This window comes from Vombatus ursinus, unplaced genomic scaffold (assembly GCF_900497805.2).
Source record: "Vombatus ursinus unplaced genomic scaffold, bare-nosed wombat genome assembly UNPS02014798.1, whole genome shotgun sequence".
Classification (NCBI taxonomy): domain Eukaryota; kingdom Metazoa; phylum Chordata; class Mammalia; order Diprotodontia; family Vombatidae; genus Vombatus; species Vombatus ursinus.
Window position 1 is genome coordinate 88,090,458 of NW_020954576.1, and position 13,165 is coordinate 88,103,622.

Sequence of the window (13,165 nt, forward strand, 5' to 3'; positions counted from 1 at the left end):
CTGATGAACTGAGGCTCTCTTTTTTTTCCTTGGTACACATGTCATTATCATCGCAATTATCATCATCATCATTGTGATCATCGTCATCATTGTGATCATCATTATCTGCTTCCAGGATTTTTAGCTGCATTTGCAAGATTTGACAATCATATTGGAAAGCTGTTCAATCTTGGGTGTTTTGCCTACGTAGTAGAGGATGGTGAGAGGTTCTAAATCCTGGGATACACAGCAAGGAGACGCAGATGCTTCTGGGTTTATGGTGTTGTATAAGCTGAGAACCTGTAAGGGGAAAAAGTAGTTGTGAGAAAATGAAATGGGAAGAGGAAAGGATGAAGAGGATTAGCTGATGGTGTAGAGAAATAACAAATTGCTCTATTGATAACCCAAACAATTGATTAAGGAGTCTTATCTTGACTGAGAGTTCTAAGTTTCACAATTTTCTCCCCCTTGTCATTCCGTCTACACCCATATTAGGCTGAATCTATATGCAAAGAGTGAACGGGCCACTTTTCACTCAACATTTTTGGTGGTCATCTCAGTAATTTGTTTCTGCAATACTGGTCAGGATGAACAAAACCAATAAATCAGTGATTTTCCCATCTCTCTTCGAGAAGCTTTCCTTCATTAAACTTGGTCTTCTTACCATGATCACTCTTCTTTTGTAAAACCCCTCAGCACTTACTGATAATGATGGTGCAAAAGCTTACATTTGGTTCTAAGCTTCTTTATAATTGCAATCTTTTTCTTCCATGTTCATACATTTTGTCTTCCCACCTACATTATGAACTTCTGGAGGGTAATGACTGTGTCTAGCTTTCATAATCTCTTCTTCCTAGAGTAGGGTGCTCTCTGTTACATAGCATAAGCACTAGTGTTTATGGAATGAATAAATATATCCTCTTTGTCACAGCTTTATATGACAGAATTTTAAGTCACTTTTGGATACAGAGCGGAACCCCTTTCTTCAGGGTGGGAATACTACCAGGACAAGGCAGCATGGCATTATGAATGAAAACTGAATTCAACATCCTAGGCTCTGAGTTCCAAAGCCAGCACTGTTATTATCTGTGTGACCTGGGGCTGATCTTTGAAAATCTGCGGACTTCACTTAGAAAACTAAAGGGCTGGACCAGATGGTCTCTATACTCAAAATCCTCTGAAGGCTTCCTGTCAAATGAATTGTGTGATCTAATTTCTAATTTCAGTTTACTCTTAAGTTCCAGAGAGAAATTTCCTTCGGTTTACCCTTATTTTCAGAAAAGAAATGACTTCAGAACAGAAATGACTGTACATCAAGGGAAGAACAGGAGGGCCCCTTACTGCTTAGGTTTTCTTTTCTTTTCTTTCCTATTTTTTACTTTAAAATCACATCAATTTAGGCTTCTATGTTGCAATGGGGAAGGGAAGGGAAAGGAAGGGAAGGGAACAGAAGGGAACAGAAAAGAACAGAAGGGAACAGAGGGGAAGAGAGACTAGAAAGCTAGCCATGAAATCAAATGAATGTCCAATTTCTACATATTTTAATACTATACTTTTAATCCCACATTATATTCACCTGGACATTTACCAAGAGAAGTCTATAGGTTACCTACTGGTGATATATGGGTATTTCCAAGAATACCATTAATGTGTTAGGTTAAACACTAACTGGCCTTTTCTTCAAAGATTCTATGTAGCTTTTTAGCCTCAGACAGAAATTCTGTTCAGCCCAGCAACCCTAGCTACTTCCTACTTCACTACATTCTCTCTGGCTTCTTGGGGAACTGTCCAAACCACATATTTGTGACCATGACAGTTTATTTTTCCTTTCTCCTTAAAAAACGAGCACAACTCCCAATTTCCCACACTGTGTATATGTATCAAGGAGACGAACAATGTCTTTCCTTGGCAACTTGGACTAGCCTAAATTGCTGTTACTGCTGCCCTGATGGAATAGCCTATCCGTCCAAAGAGAGCCCAGACAAAGGGAAGGGAACGTATGAGAATCTCTCTTGAGACTGACGATTCAATTACCTTGGAGTGTCAAATCGATTTGATATAATAATCATAGCACAAATAGTAAGTACCTGAGCAGGATTTGAATTCAGGTCTTTCTGACTCTAAGTCAGGTACTATGTCCTTGTACGACTTCAAATGTCAATATAATGTTTCAGAACACAGATGAAGGAATGCAAGTCATGTTTGTTTGTCTGATGTCAGATAGATATAGATACTTTAAAATTATTTCAGATATCATCAAGAACTGATGTTGTGTGCTCTTGGATATGACTAGGACAGATCACTCTAAGCACAGGGAAACTCTATAGACTCATATTTCACTTCTGGATAAATTATGTGTGTTTTCTGGCAGCAAATTCATCCTCCTGTTTAGTACTATAGGAGATTCCTATAACATCTCTTAAGCAAGAAGAACTACAAAGGTAATACATGTCAAACAATAATAATAATAGCACTTTAATAACTTTCAAGGTTTGCAAAGCACATGACATGCATGATCCCTTTCAAGTTTCTTGACAACCTTGTAAGTCAGGTGATCCTCATTTCACAGACAAGGAAATTGAGTTTCAGAGGTTAAGTGGATTCACTAAAGTCACACAGCTAGTGACAGAAGCTGGCTCTGAACTAAGGTGCTCTTGTCATCTACAAGTCTAGCCCTCATGTCTACTACACCATGCTGTATTGTCTGATCTAGCTATCCCAGAAGCTGGCAGGTTCCAGACTTGAAGACCTGAACAGGATGATATAAAGGAGAAAGAAAAAAGCACAGGGCTGCAAGTTAAGAGATTTGGCACTGCCCCAATCTAATGATTCAATCTTGGACAAATCACCTAAACTCAATAACTTCAGTTTTCTCTTCTGTAAAATGGAAAAAAAAAATCTGAATTAATTGACCTTTGCCAACCAGTCTAGCTTATAATTTCTTTGCTTCTTAGAATCAAATGAGATAACATAGGCACAATGCTTTGCAAACCTTAAAGAGCTACATAAATGTTAGCTACTATCATTATTATTCCTAGGCACAGGCAAGTATAATGGAGGATCAAGAGGCTTTCTTAAGTATAGACAGCAAAGACAAGGCTGTAGATTAGAATCCATAGGACCTAATCTGTTTCCCCACCCTTCCTTCCCCCAAACCAACTATCTGTCCAGAGATAGTAAGCATAGTGGCTAGAATTATTAGACCTCTAGTTAGAAAACCCTGAGTTAAAATCTTACCTATGACATTTATAAACTGTGTGACCCTGAATAAGTTATTTAATCTCTCTGAACCTCAGTTGTCTCATCTATAAAATGGTGATAATAATACTTGCAGTACCTACCCTCACTGGTTTATTGTGATAATCTACACAGAGTGTCCCAAAAGTCTTAGTTCAGTTTTAAGCTATTAAAGCTTAAACCTATTTAAAATATAATAGTCTCAAAAGTCTTGGTTCAGTTTTAAGCTTTCTTAAAACTATTTAAAATATGAATAATAGTCTCAAATATAAAGTTTTAGTTAAGTTTTAAGCTATTAAGGCTTACAAAACTTTTGAGACTGTTATTGTTATTCAGGTTTAATAACTTAAAACTGAAGACTTTTGGAACACCCTGCATAAAGCCCTTTGAAAACTTTAAAATCATAAACAAATGTCATTTGTTATTATCTTGACTTAAGTAACTAGAAAACTGATAAATCCCCACTTTACTTTGGTCTGTGCAGAAATCTAGAAATGAAAACATTTAACAAATTACCATGAGGACAAGTTACCATCCAGTTTTCAAGTAACAAATCTGTTTCCTCTCATTGTTTTTGTATGTTAACAACATGTCATTCAATCACTCATTCATTCAAAAATTATTTTGGGGGTACCTGCTATATGTAGGAGAATCCTGAGAGTCCTCACCCTCAGGGAGCTTGCAAACTATTTGGGAAGACAAGCCCTATGTACCTTTTCAAAGGCAGAAAATGACCAAGTGAACTCATACTGATTTCTCATTTACCAAAGTTTTCACAACTTTCTCCCCTATGTAGCAGATTCCTCCAGCATCCATCCATGAACAGTAATATACCAAGTGCCACACTGTAATGTGTGTGAATGAATAGTAATGTACCACTGCCACACAGAAATCATTTGGAAATGCCATCACCATGTGAGTCTAAACACTATGCCAATGATGTCAAAATCAAATAGAAATGGGGGTCACTAAACCGTACGTAAGGATGCCTGCAGGACATATATTGACTTAGAAACCACATATCAACATTAACTATGTTCTATTGTTTTATTTATTTTGTTAAATATTTCCAAATCACATGTTAATCAAGTTTGGGCACACTTGAGAATACTACAGGTCAAGAGTTTGACACCTCTGCTACGGACTTTCAATAGCTTTACAAGCAAGTATTAAAGTTAGTGAAATACTTACTCTACTATGCTGAGTATCTGAACTCCACAGATATGGGCAGGCACCAGCACAGAAATTAGCATTGTACCCCTTGGGTTCATGAATCCATTTCCATCCAAGGTCCCTCTTGAAATCAATATAAAGTGGACGCAGGCAACAGTTATCCTGTACATTCCTGTTGAGAGAAAAAGAGTAGACAATGTTATTAGAATAAAAAACAGAACCACAGGCCTTTAGGGTTTTGCTATAATCTAGAGTGATGTTAGGACAGAATAGTGATTTACTATGCTTTATGCTTTGAGCCCTAAATCTGACTAATCTAAACCCTGGCCAGGATGATCAAACTTTTATTCTCAATTTCCTTGTCAAACAATAGTAGAGACAAAGTTGGGAAAGACCAAATTCTCTACAATTCTGCACAAAGGCAATTTTGCAATTAGGTCAAGCACTTATCATGTGCCTACTAGGCATCAGGCTCTATACTAGTCACTAGGTATATAAATACAAAGAGATGGTCTCTACCCTAATTTCTATCAGATCCTATCATTTTAAAGAATTTTAGATGCCTTAACACCAGAAGAGACTTCAAAGATCTTCAAGGTCAGGGGTTCTTTAACACTTCTGTGTCATAGACCCCCTTGGCAGTTTAGAGAGGTCTACAGACCTCTTCTCAAAATTATGCTTTTAAATGCATAAAATACATACATGGAATTACAAATGACACTAATTATATTGAAATATAGTTCTCAAAATAGGTTTTCAAACTCAAGTTTACAGAGCCCAGGTTGAGAACCCCTGATTTAGTACAACCTTCTTATCTTACAGGTGAGGAAACCGAGATTGGGAGATGAAAAAACTTGTCTATGTCCACACATGTAATAAACAGGAATAGCATGAAGGACAAATGTTGTCCCAGTGAAACTTTCTGGGGACAAAGAATCTTAGTGTAGGTGTGTGCTGCCAAAGATGTGTGCATCACTGGAGAGGAAGATTGGTCTATATCTCAGCTGGTATAGGTGGCATCTTTAGTAATCACAGTGTCAAATGAAATGAAATGGTTCTAAACCAAGGATCATAGTATTTATTGTGATGAGCAGGAATGAGAAATAGTTGTGAACAAATAGTAGGAACTCTAGGTATACTGTAGATCAGGGGTGGGGAACCTGTGGCCTTCTAGATCCTTAAGTGCAGCCTGAATCCAAATTTTACAGAACAAATCTTTAAGCTTAAGGATCTAGAAGGCCACATGTGGCCTCAAGGCCACAGGTTCCCTATCGCTTCTCTAGATATACTCTTAAAGCATACTTGGACCAGATATTCCTCTTTCTAGTGGCTGTGGCATGGATCACAATAGATTCAGGTCTTATCCCTATTTCTTTGGTGGTGTTGACTAGGATGATAATCATCCTGTCTCTTCCTAGCCTGAGTTTGAAGGAACACATGATTTTTATCCTGCCCCCTTCCCTTTCCATGTTCTCTGCTCTGGCCTTAATGAGGCAGCAAGAAGGACATAGTTTGGCTAAACCCAACTACATATGTGTTGCCTTGGGTAAGTTACTTCTCTGAGTCCTAGGTTCCTCATTTGTAAAATAAGGGAGTTAAATTAGATGATTCTATTTCTAAAGTCCCTTTTAGCTCTTACATTCTGTTACTAGAAACATCTAGGGCTAATCTTTAAAAACAAACAAACAAACAAACAAACAAGCATTTACATGTCAGGCACTGTGCTAAGTCTTTTACAAATATTATTTAATTTTATGCTTACAACAACACTGGGTGATATGTGCAGATGAGAAAACTGAGACATAAAGAGGTTAAGTGACTTGCCCAGGATCACATAACTAATAAGTGTCTGAATCTGCTTTGAACTCAGGTCTTCCTGACTCCAAGCCCAAGGCTCTATCCACCATGCCCCTAGCTGCCTACAGAGTGGCAATAGGAAGAAAGCCTATTCTCTCTTCAACAAGGGATGAATCTGTGAGAGCATTTTAAAGTAGGATTTTCTACTTTCCACATCAGAAAGCATGGCTAGCAACCTCCTATATGCAAAGGAGGAAAAGAGAATATAACATTTACTTGGAGCTATTTAGAAGAAAGTTAATAATAAGACATTATTCCCTTCACCTGGGGCTAAGAAGTAGCCCAGAGTAAGCCAGGAGTAACATTCTGTTCAACAAATGGAAAAAGCCATTCAAAAGGTAAAAGAAGAAATGATTTTATTTGATTTTTTGTTTTGTTTTGTTTACCTAAAACAATAGGCCGCATCTAGAGCGCGCTTCTTCCGCCGGCTGGACTGTTGCGACTCAAGTCTGTAGGAGGGTAACAACATTAGCAGGAGATGTGGGGTCTTCCCACTGTTTTTTTTCCTAGTGGACTTTATAGTTTTCAGATCACTGAAGGAGCCATCAATACCTTAAAAAAATGCATTTGGGTAATAAATATTTAGCTTTTATCTTCATCAATTATAATCAACCATCTTTATCTCTTTGATCATTGTCACAGACAGTAGGGAGGATGATGAAATTGACAGCAGGGTGCTATGCTTGCCACCCACTGAGATGGATGCCATGCAATAGGCCTTGTCATGGACATAGTCACCAACTAATTTTCTAAATAAGTTGTTTTTTTGTTTTGTTTCCCTTAAATTAATTTCTCCTCAAATGGAACTTCAGTGACATGAGCAGTAAGAATTAGAGGGAGAAGTAATCATATAGTAAGTCCTTATCCCGCAAATCAAGAGTAACCTCCCAAGTTTAGCTCAGTCAGTATCCACCTGGGCTGGTCTCAGTTCTTTCCTGGACAAAAGCATGGTGGTCCACCATGCCTGGAAGCCCATGCCTGTCACATTCCTCCCCAGACTACCAAACCAGGAACATTCTCCAGCAGAACACAAAGTAAGCCTTACACTGAGCAAGTTTAGTACAAATAAAACAGAAGTCACCCTCACCTAGCGCTATTTTGGAAGATGGTGAAGAAAAGGCTTTTTCATCAACTTTATGGCATCCTCAGCACTTTCCTGATTCTCTCTAAGACTCAGAAACCTGAGCTCCCAGAAGCACAATCAAGAGATTGCTGGTTTAATTGTTTAATCTCAATATTTGCAAGAATCATGACTAAGTTGAATACTGACAGAAATCTCAAGGCCTTCATAAAGGAAGAGATTTTTCCATTAGTTAGGGCCACATGTGATCTTTCAAAAGAGTCATGGGAGGTTGGTCAGGGTGGTTCATGAAGGGACAGTGACTCTTAAAGAAAGCATGCCACATGATCTTGGTCTTGGATTTATGCAGTGGTAGTTTAGATCATGTCTGAGGGTTACTGGCAACTCTTGCATTCAAAGCCCAATTACTGAATCCCTATCAGGAGGTGGACAGAGAGAGGAAAGGAGACTGAAACAAGTCATCTTTATAACTTAATGTAAACTCTTGTAAATGTTATGTGAGAAAGAACTTTGAGGCCTAAGTACATCCACGGCCGTGCTTTCAAGCTCAAAAAAGACAAGAGGATATCCAGCATTCTCTCCTTTCTGATATTCAATTTGGAATTTAAACTTGTGCCACTGTCCTCGAGCTAACAGCTAAAACAAGTTTTGAGACTGTGAATTTTTGTCAGTGTGTGCCATCCCCTTTCTGATTGTACAGATAACAGAGAGCAGGCTGTATCACTGAAAGGATTTTCTTGTTGAACTCAAAGAAAAATAACATGTTTCAGCCAGCTATTCAGTGAAGTATTAACTGAGCATCTATAGAGCATGGAGTTTGGGTACTAGGTGTTTTTCAATAATGCCTCCCTTTCTTCCTAAACCCTCATGCCCACAGCCAGCCCCACCCTTGCCTAGTAAGTGAAATTTATTCTTGCCCCATTTTGCATTTTCCCCTCTGTAGCATGACTTTTCCTGAACAAAATTCTAACCACCATCCCTACCTCAGAAGACAAAAAGCTCCAGTAAGTTACCTGCAAATCTTGCTTCTAATTCTTCACTTTTATTCGGGATGATGTAATTATTGGATGGTACAAAAGTGCAGCATGGGCAGTGTAAACTTATCTTAAATCCCAGGTTCCTGTCTGGAAAACATGAAGTCAGGGAAGTCATTCTTTTTCCCCCTTAACAACTCAGTCACCAAACATCTACCAAGGAAAGCAAAAGGCTGGTGGGTAACCTTTATGGTGCAGCCATTCATGCACGGCTTCGGTGACATCAAACGAGAGCCATTCCCCTTCTGCTCTTGTCTTAACAACTTTGCTATCAATGTAGCGCTGGGTTGGGGATGTTAAGTCTTTGGATTTGAGAATCTGGAAGAAAAGAAAAAGTAGGATGGAAAATAAAGAATTGGTATATATTAACCAAAACCTAACTGAAAATATTAGCTCCTCTCATGGGAACAGGATTTCAACTTACCATCTAAATTTCAAGGAATCAGAACTGAGGAACAAAGTATTATAGAATTAGAGAGGGAAGGTACCTCAAAGGCCATCCAGGCCATTCCTCCCCACCCTTGTTCTATTTTTTACAAATGAGGCCCAGGGAAGTTAAGTGACTTCCCAAATATCACACAGGTACAAGTGTTTCTGAGGTGGGATATGAACCTTGTCAGCCTTTAGAATAATCCAAACCTGAAAAGCATCCTCATTGTGTCACACACAACTAAGGGTTTTCCAGAATCTCCCTGAAGTCATCCAATGAGGGGGAACCCACTTGCTGTCCAAGAAGCCCATTCCACTTTATGTTAGGAAGTTTGTCCTGACATTTAGTCTAAATTTTCTTCTGTTGCTCTTGGTTCCATCCTCTGGAGCCACTCAGAACAAGCCTGATCCCATTTCTGCATGACAACCCCTCAAATTCTTGAAACCAGCTGTTATATCCCCTCTATGTCTTCTTTTCTCCAAGCTGAAATTAGCTAGTTCCTTCAACTGTTCTCCTGTGACACAGACTTGAGGTCATCACCATCCAGATTGCCCTCTGGTAAATAATCTCTGGGTTATCAATGTCCTTTTAGGTACTTGTGATTATCCACATATTGTTACCTGGCTCTATAACATGGTCATATACATAGAACTCATGGAACCAAGTTGTATTCTATGGGGAAAAAAAGGAGTACTGAAATCAGCTGCTTATTATGATAAAAAGTGACATGAATCATCCAGCCAAATGTGTAATAGAAAGTGACATTAATTATTTTATTTTTGCTGACACATGCTTTACAAGACTTCAGTCATAAAGTCAGTGCTATTAAGTTAATAGTTTTGTTGCTCCATAGATCTCAGTGCCATGTTTATTTAATTGGGGTGGAGTGGGGAGGGGGGAAGAGGGTAGGGCCCTGGGCCCTCCCTCCCTCAGCCTCCCATCATCTTTTTTTCTCTGAGTCTCTTTCTCTTTCTCACTCTCTCTTTTCTTCTTTCTTGTTCTCTCTTGCTCTCTGAAGGTCTTTGTTATAAATCTCCTGATAAAGAAACAGAGTTGTAACCCTAGCTCTTAACTCCACTGATCCTAAATTCCTTGGCATGCCACAACGTTCTAGGTAAGGATAACACTGGACTTCTGACTCCTAATAGGACTTAGTAGGATTTATAAAGACACCTCCTATCCCACAGGCTGGGAATGAGTCTGGGCAGAAGTAGTCAGGAGCAGGGTGTAGATGAGAGCTCCCAGGCAAATCTAACTCAATTACGCAAGACATCTTTAAGAGGTATTCATTTCAAACAAGTGAAAAACAGCAGCACTGTCTCCTTAGGTTTTTGAAAGAGGATCTACCCTTTTAAAATGCTTTCTGTTTCTCTGCCTTTGGTAAAAAATAGCACATGTGAACAGGTTGACCCAAAGCTTCCTGATGTTGACTACTGACCCACCAAAGCTCCTTTCTTCCAGAGTTTCACAGCATCTCTAGACGCAGGGTGGTACTATAGGACTTTGCCCTCTTAACGGGTGGCAAGAGGCAGTGGAAAGAGCCATGGACTAACTAGGCACTGAGAATCACAGATCTCTACTAACCAGCTCTGCTGGACTTAACACCAAACAGGTTTATCAAGTCATTTCAGGATAATGTGGGAAGGAAATCAGGACACTACTTTTCAATCATACTTACTACCTGGGTGACCATGTACATAATTCGATTTTATGAACTCTCTTGTCTTCAGTTACGTCATGTGTAAAACACAAGGGTAGGCTGGAGGAGATGATATCTAAAGTCTCTTTAAGCTTGAATATGTTATTATTTAGGACCCCATAGGATTTGATCTCTCTAACTAGATCATAAGTTTCTCAAAAGTTAAAGATCATATTTCTTCTCTTTCTTTTGTATCCCACCCCCTAATTTAACCCCTATACTTGTATACAGCTAATGCTAGAGGAAATATTATAGGCATTACTTAAAAGTAGGAGAAATAAACAGTCTCTTGCCAACACATATCTGAACTATTGGGACTCCCAGTGCCTATCATCCAGCTAGAAATAAATGTAACTTGCCAGTCTAGTATGTGCCATAATTATGAACAATGAAGAAAATATCTCCAGGAATTTCTATTCCTGAGCTCCTAAAAACTCATCCTTAACCGTCCTTGACTAATGTCTCCTCAGCAATGATACCTAGAAACCCCTCTTATGGCTCTGAATCTATTAAATCTGATGTCCCTTCTGTGTTAATTCATGGTGCTTTGATATTTTTTTCTTTGAATTTTTTCTTTTAAAAAAATTTTGTTTCCACCCCACCCGTGATTTCATTGAAATAAGGAACTTCCAGGAAGGAAGTATCAGTGAAGATCAGCATCTGTTCTGCAACTTATAAGCTTAGGGTCCCATTCACTAAAGAGGTTAGGTGACTTGCCCAGGGTCATACAGGCAGATTTTGAACCCAGGTCTTCCTGACTCAGGGAAGTTCTTCAGGTACTACACCACACTGCTTCTCATTATGAATATATTCTTAAAGTTGTTTTGAAAAATTGTTTGCTGGGATAGAGGAGGATGTGCATGTGCCAAGCAAGACTCAATCAATAAACATTTATTAAATTCCTACAGTGTGCCAGGCACTGTGCAAGGGATATAAATGCAAAGAATAAAACAATACCTACTCACAAGGAATTGTCCTGTCTCCCTCATTAGAGTTTACTCAAAGGAACATAATTTTCTCTTTTTATCTTCCCATAGTGCTAAGAGGAGGGGACAGAACGCAGGCAGAAGATGTTCTCCCTGTATTTATGACTTAATTAATTAATTGGCTGTTTAGTTAATGCTTAATTAATTAGTTAATGATTGTTACTGTCTACTGACTTGAGCTCCACTGCAATGATTGTTCAGTCTCAGTGGTAGAAAACAAAACAAAACAAAACAAAGAATAAAACTCATAGATGTGGGTCCAAATGGCAGAGAGGCACAGGCTCGTGGGAAACTAAGAAAATCCTAGACCTGATGGAGATAGAGGAGAATCAAAATCATTATCTCATAAAATAGACCAAAGTTCTCAAAGGAGATCACTAGGATTTTTTTTTTAAGGCAATTAGGGTTAAGTGACTCGCCCAGGGTCACACCACTGGTAAGCATCTGAGACCAGAATTGAACTTGGGTCCTCCTGAGTCAGGGGCCTGTGCTCTATCCACTGCACCACCTAGCTGCCCCATTAGAGTCCTTTCTAAGCCATAGTCTATATCATACAGGTGAAGTCATGTAATCTACTAAAAACTACTGATCCCATAGCTGTTTCCTTACATCACAGAATGGGGAAGTAATCTTGAAATGTTATCTAATCTATGCCCCTAGGGCAGACCAGCACTTACATTTAGTCCAGAAATATTATTCCAACCCAATTCTTAATCAGGAAAGCTGACTCCCCTGCCTTTGTCGGTAGTTTACTACAATGTTATAACCCTCATGTCCAGAAGGTTGTTGCTAAATCCCCCTCCTCCCTGAAGTTCAAGCTCTTTCCCTCTTATCTGGTCCTCAGTGGAAACAGGAAACAGCTGCTCATCGTCCCTCACAGAATATCCCTTAGTATTCTTGGAGGCTATTATTAAGTCCTCCCCTTAGCCTACTCTCTCTAGGCTAAATAAACTGAGTTTCTTAAGTCTTTACGCACAGGGCCAATTTCCTAAACCTTTAATCATACAGGTTGCCCTCTAGAACAAAAGATTATATATATATAAAAAGCAGGCTTCCTACTCCTTCATGATTCTCTTTGACTGAGAGCTGGCCTGGAACCCACCCCATCGTGTCCCAAAGCTCAGAAATCTTAACTCTGAAGGCGTAGCCTTCTTTGAACACTCTGTTTATCCCCCTTGCCAAATTAGATCATTTTGTGCAGATCTGACCTTTTGTGGGAGAAAGGGTGGACACACTGACCTGATGTTATCTTCTTTTTAAAAGGTTAAGTAGATGTTTCTTCCACTCTAAAATTGATAGGAGAAGGGTCCAGAAGGCTTACTTTCTGATTTTCTTGAAGACTCCCTGCCCTATTCATCCATTAGACTTATTTTAAAGTATGAATGTCCTAGGTGGATAGCAGGGACCTCACCATTTCCAAAAGCAGGTTTCTTCCTAATTCTTTCTCATATATGTGTGTGTGTGTGTGTATACATGCATATGTGTTTGCATGTATATATAAACACACATATACAACATGTGTATGTGTACATATGTATGCATGTGTATATGAATATATGTATATGTGTGTATTATATGTGCATGTGTACACACATAAATATATACATGTAAACATTATATATGTGTGTACATACATACTATAGATAGATAGATAGATAGATAGATAGATAGATAGATAGATAGATAGAT

The 13,165-nt window shown here is 38.8% G+C and overlaps 1 protein-coding gene across 1 annotated transcript in view; it reads right to left on the minus strand.

Moving 5' to 3' along the window:
- Nucleotides 1-30: 30 nt before the first annotated feature.
- The window catches only part of LOC114049950 (transforming growth factor beta-2 proprotein), a 94,958-nt gene continuing 81,823 nt past the window's right edge, over nt 31-13,165 (minus strand). The window contains exons 3-7 of the mRNA XM_027871433.1: nt 8,547-8,679; nt 8,341-8,451; nt 6,633-6,798; nt 4,408-4,561; nt 31-279 (exon numbers count right to left, since the gene is read on the minus strand). Of these exons, the coding sequence (XP_027727234.1) occupies nt 121-279; nt 4,408-4,561; nt 6,633-6,798; nt 8,341-8,451; nt 8,547-8,679 (723 nt within the window). The 3' untranslated portion in view covers nt 31-120. The remainder of the gene's footprint in view (nt 280-4,407; nt 4,562-6,632; nt 6,799-8,340; nt 8,452-8,546; nt 8,680-13,165) is intronic.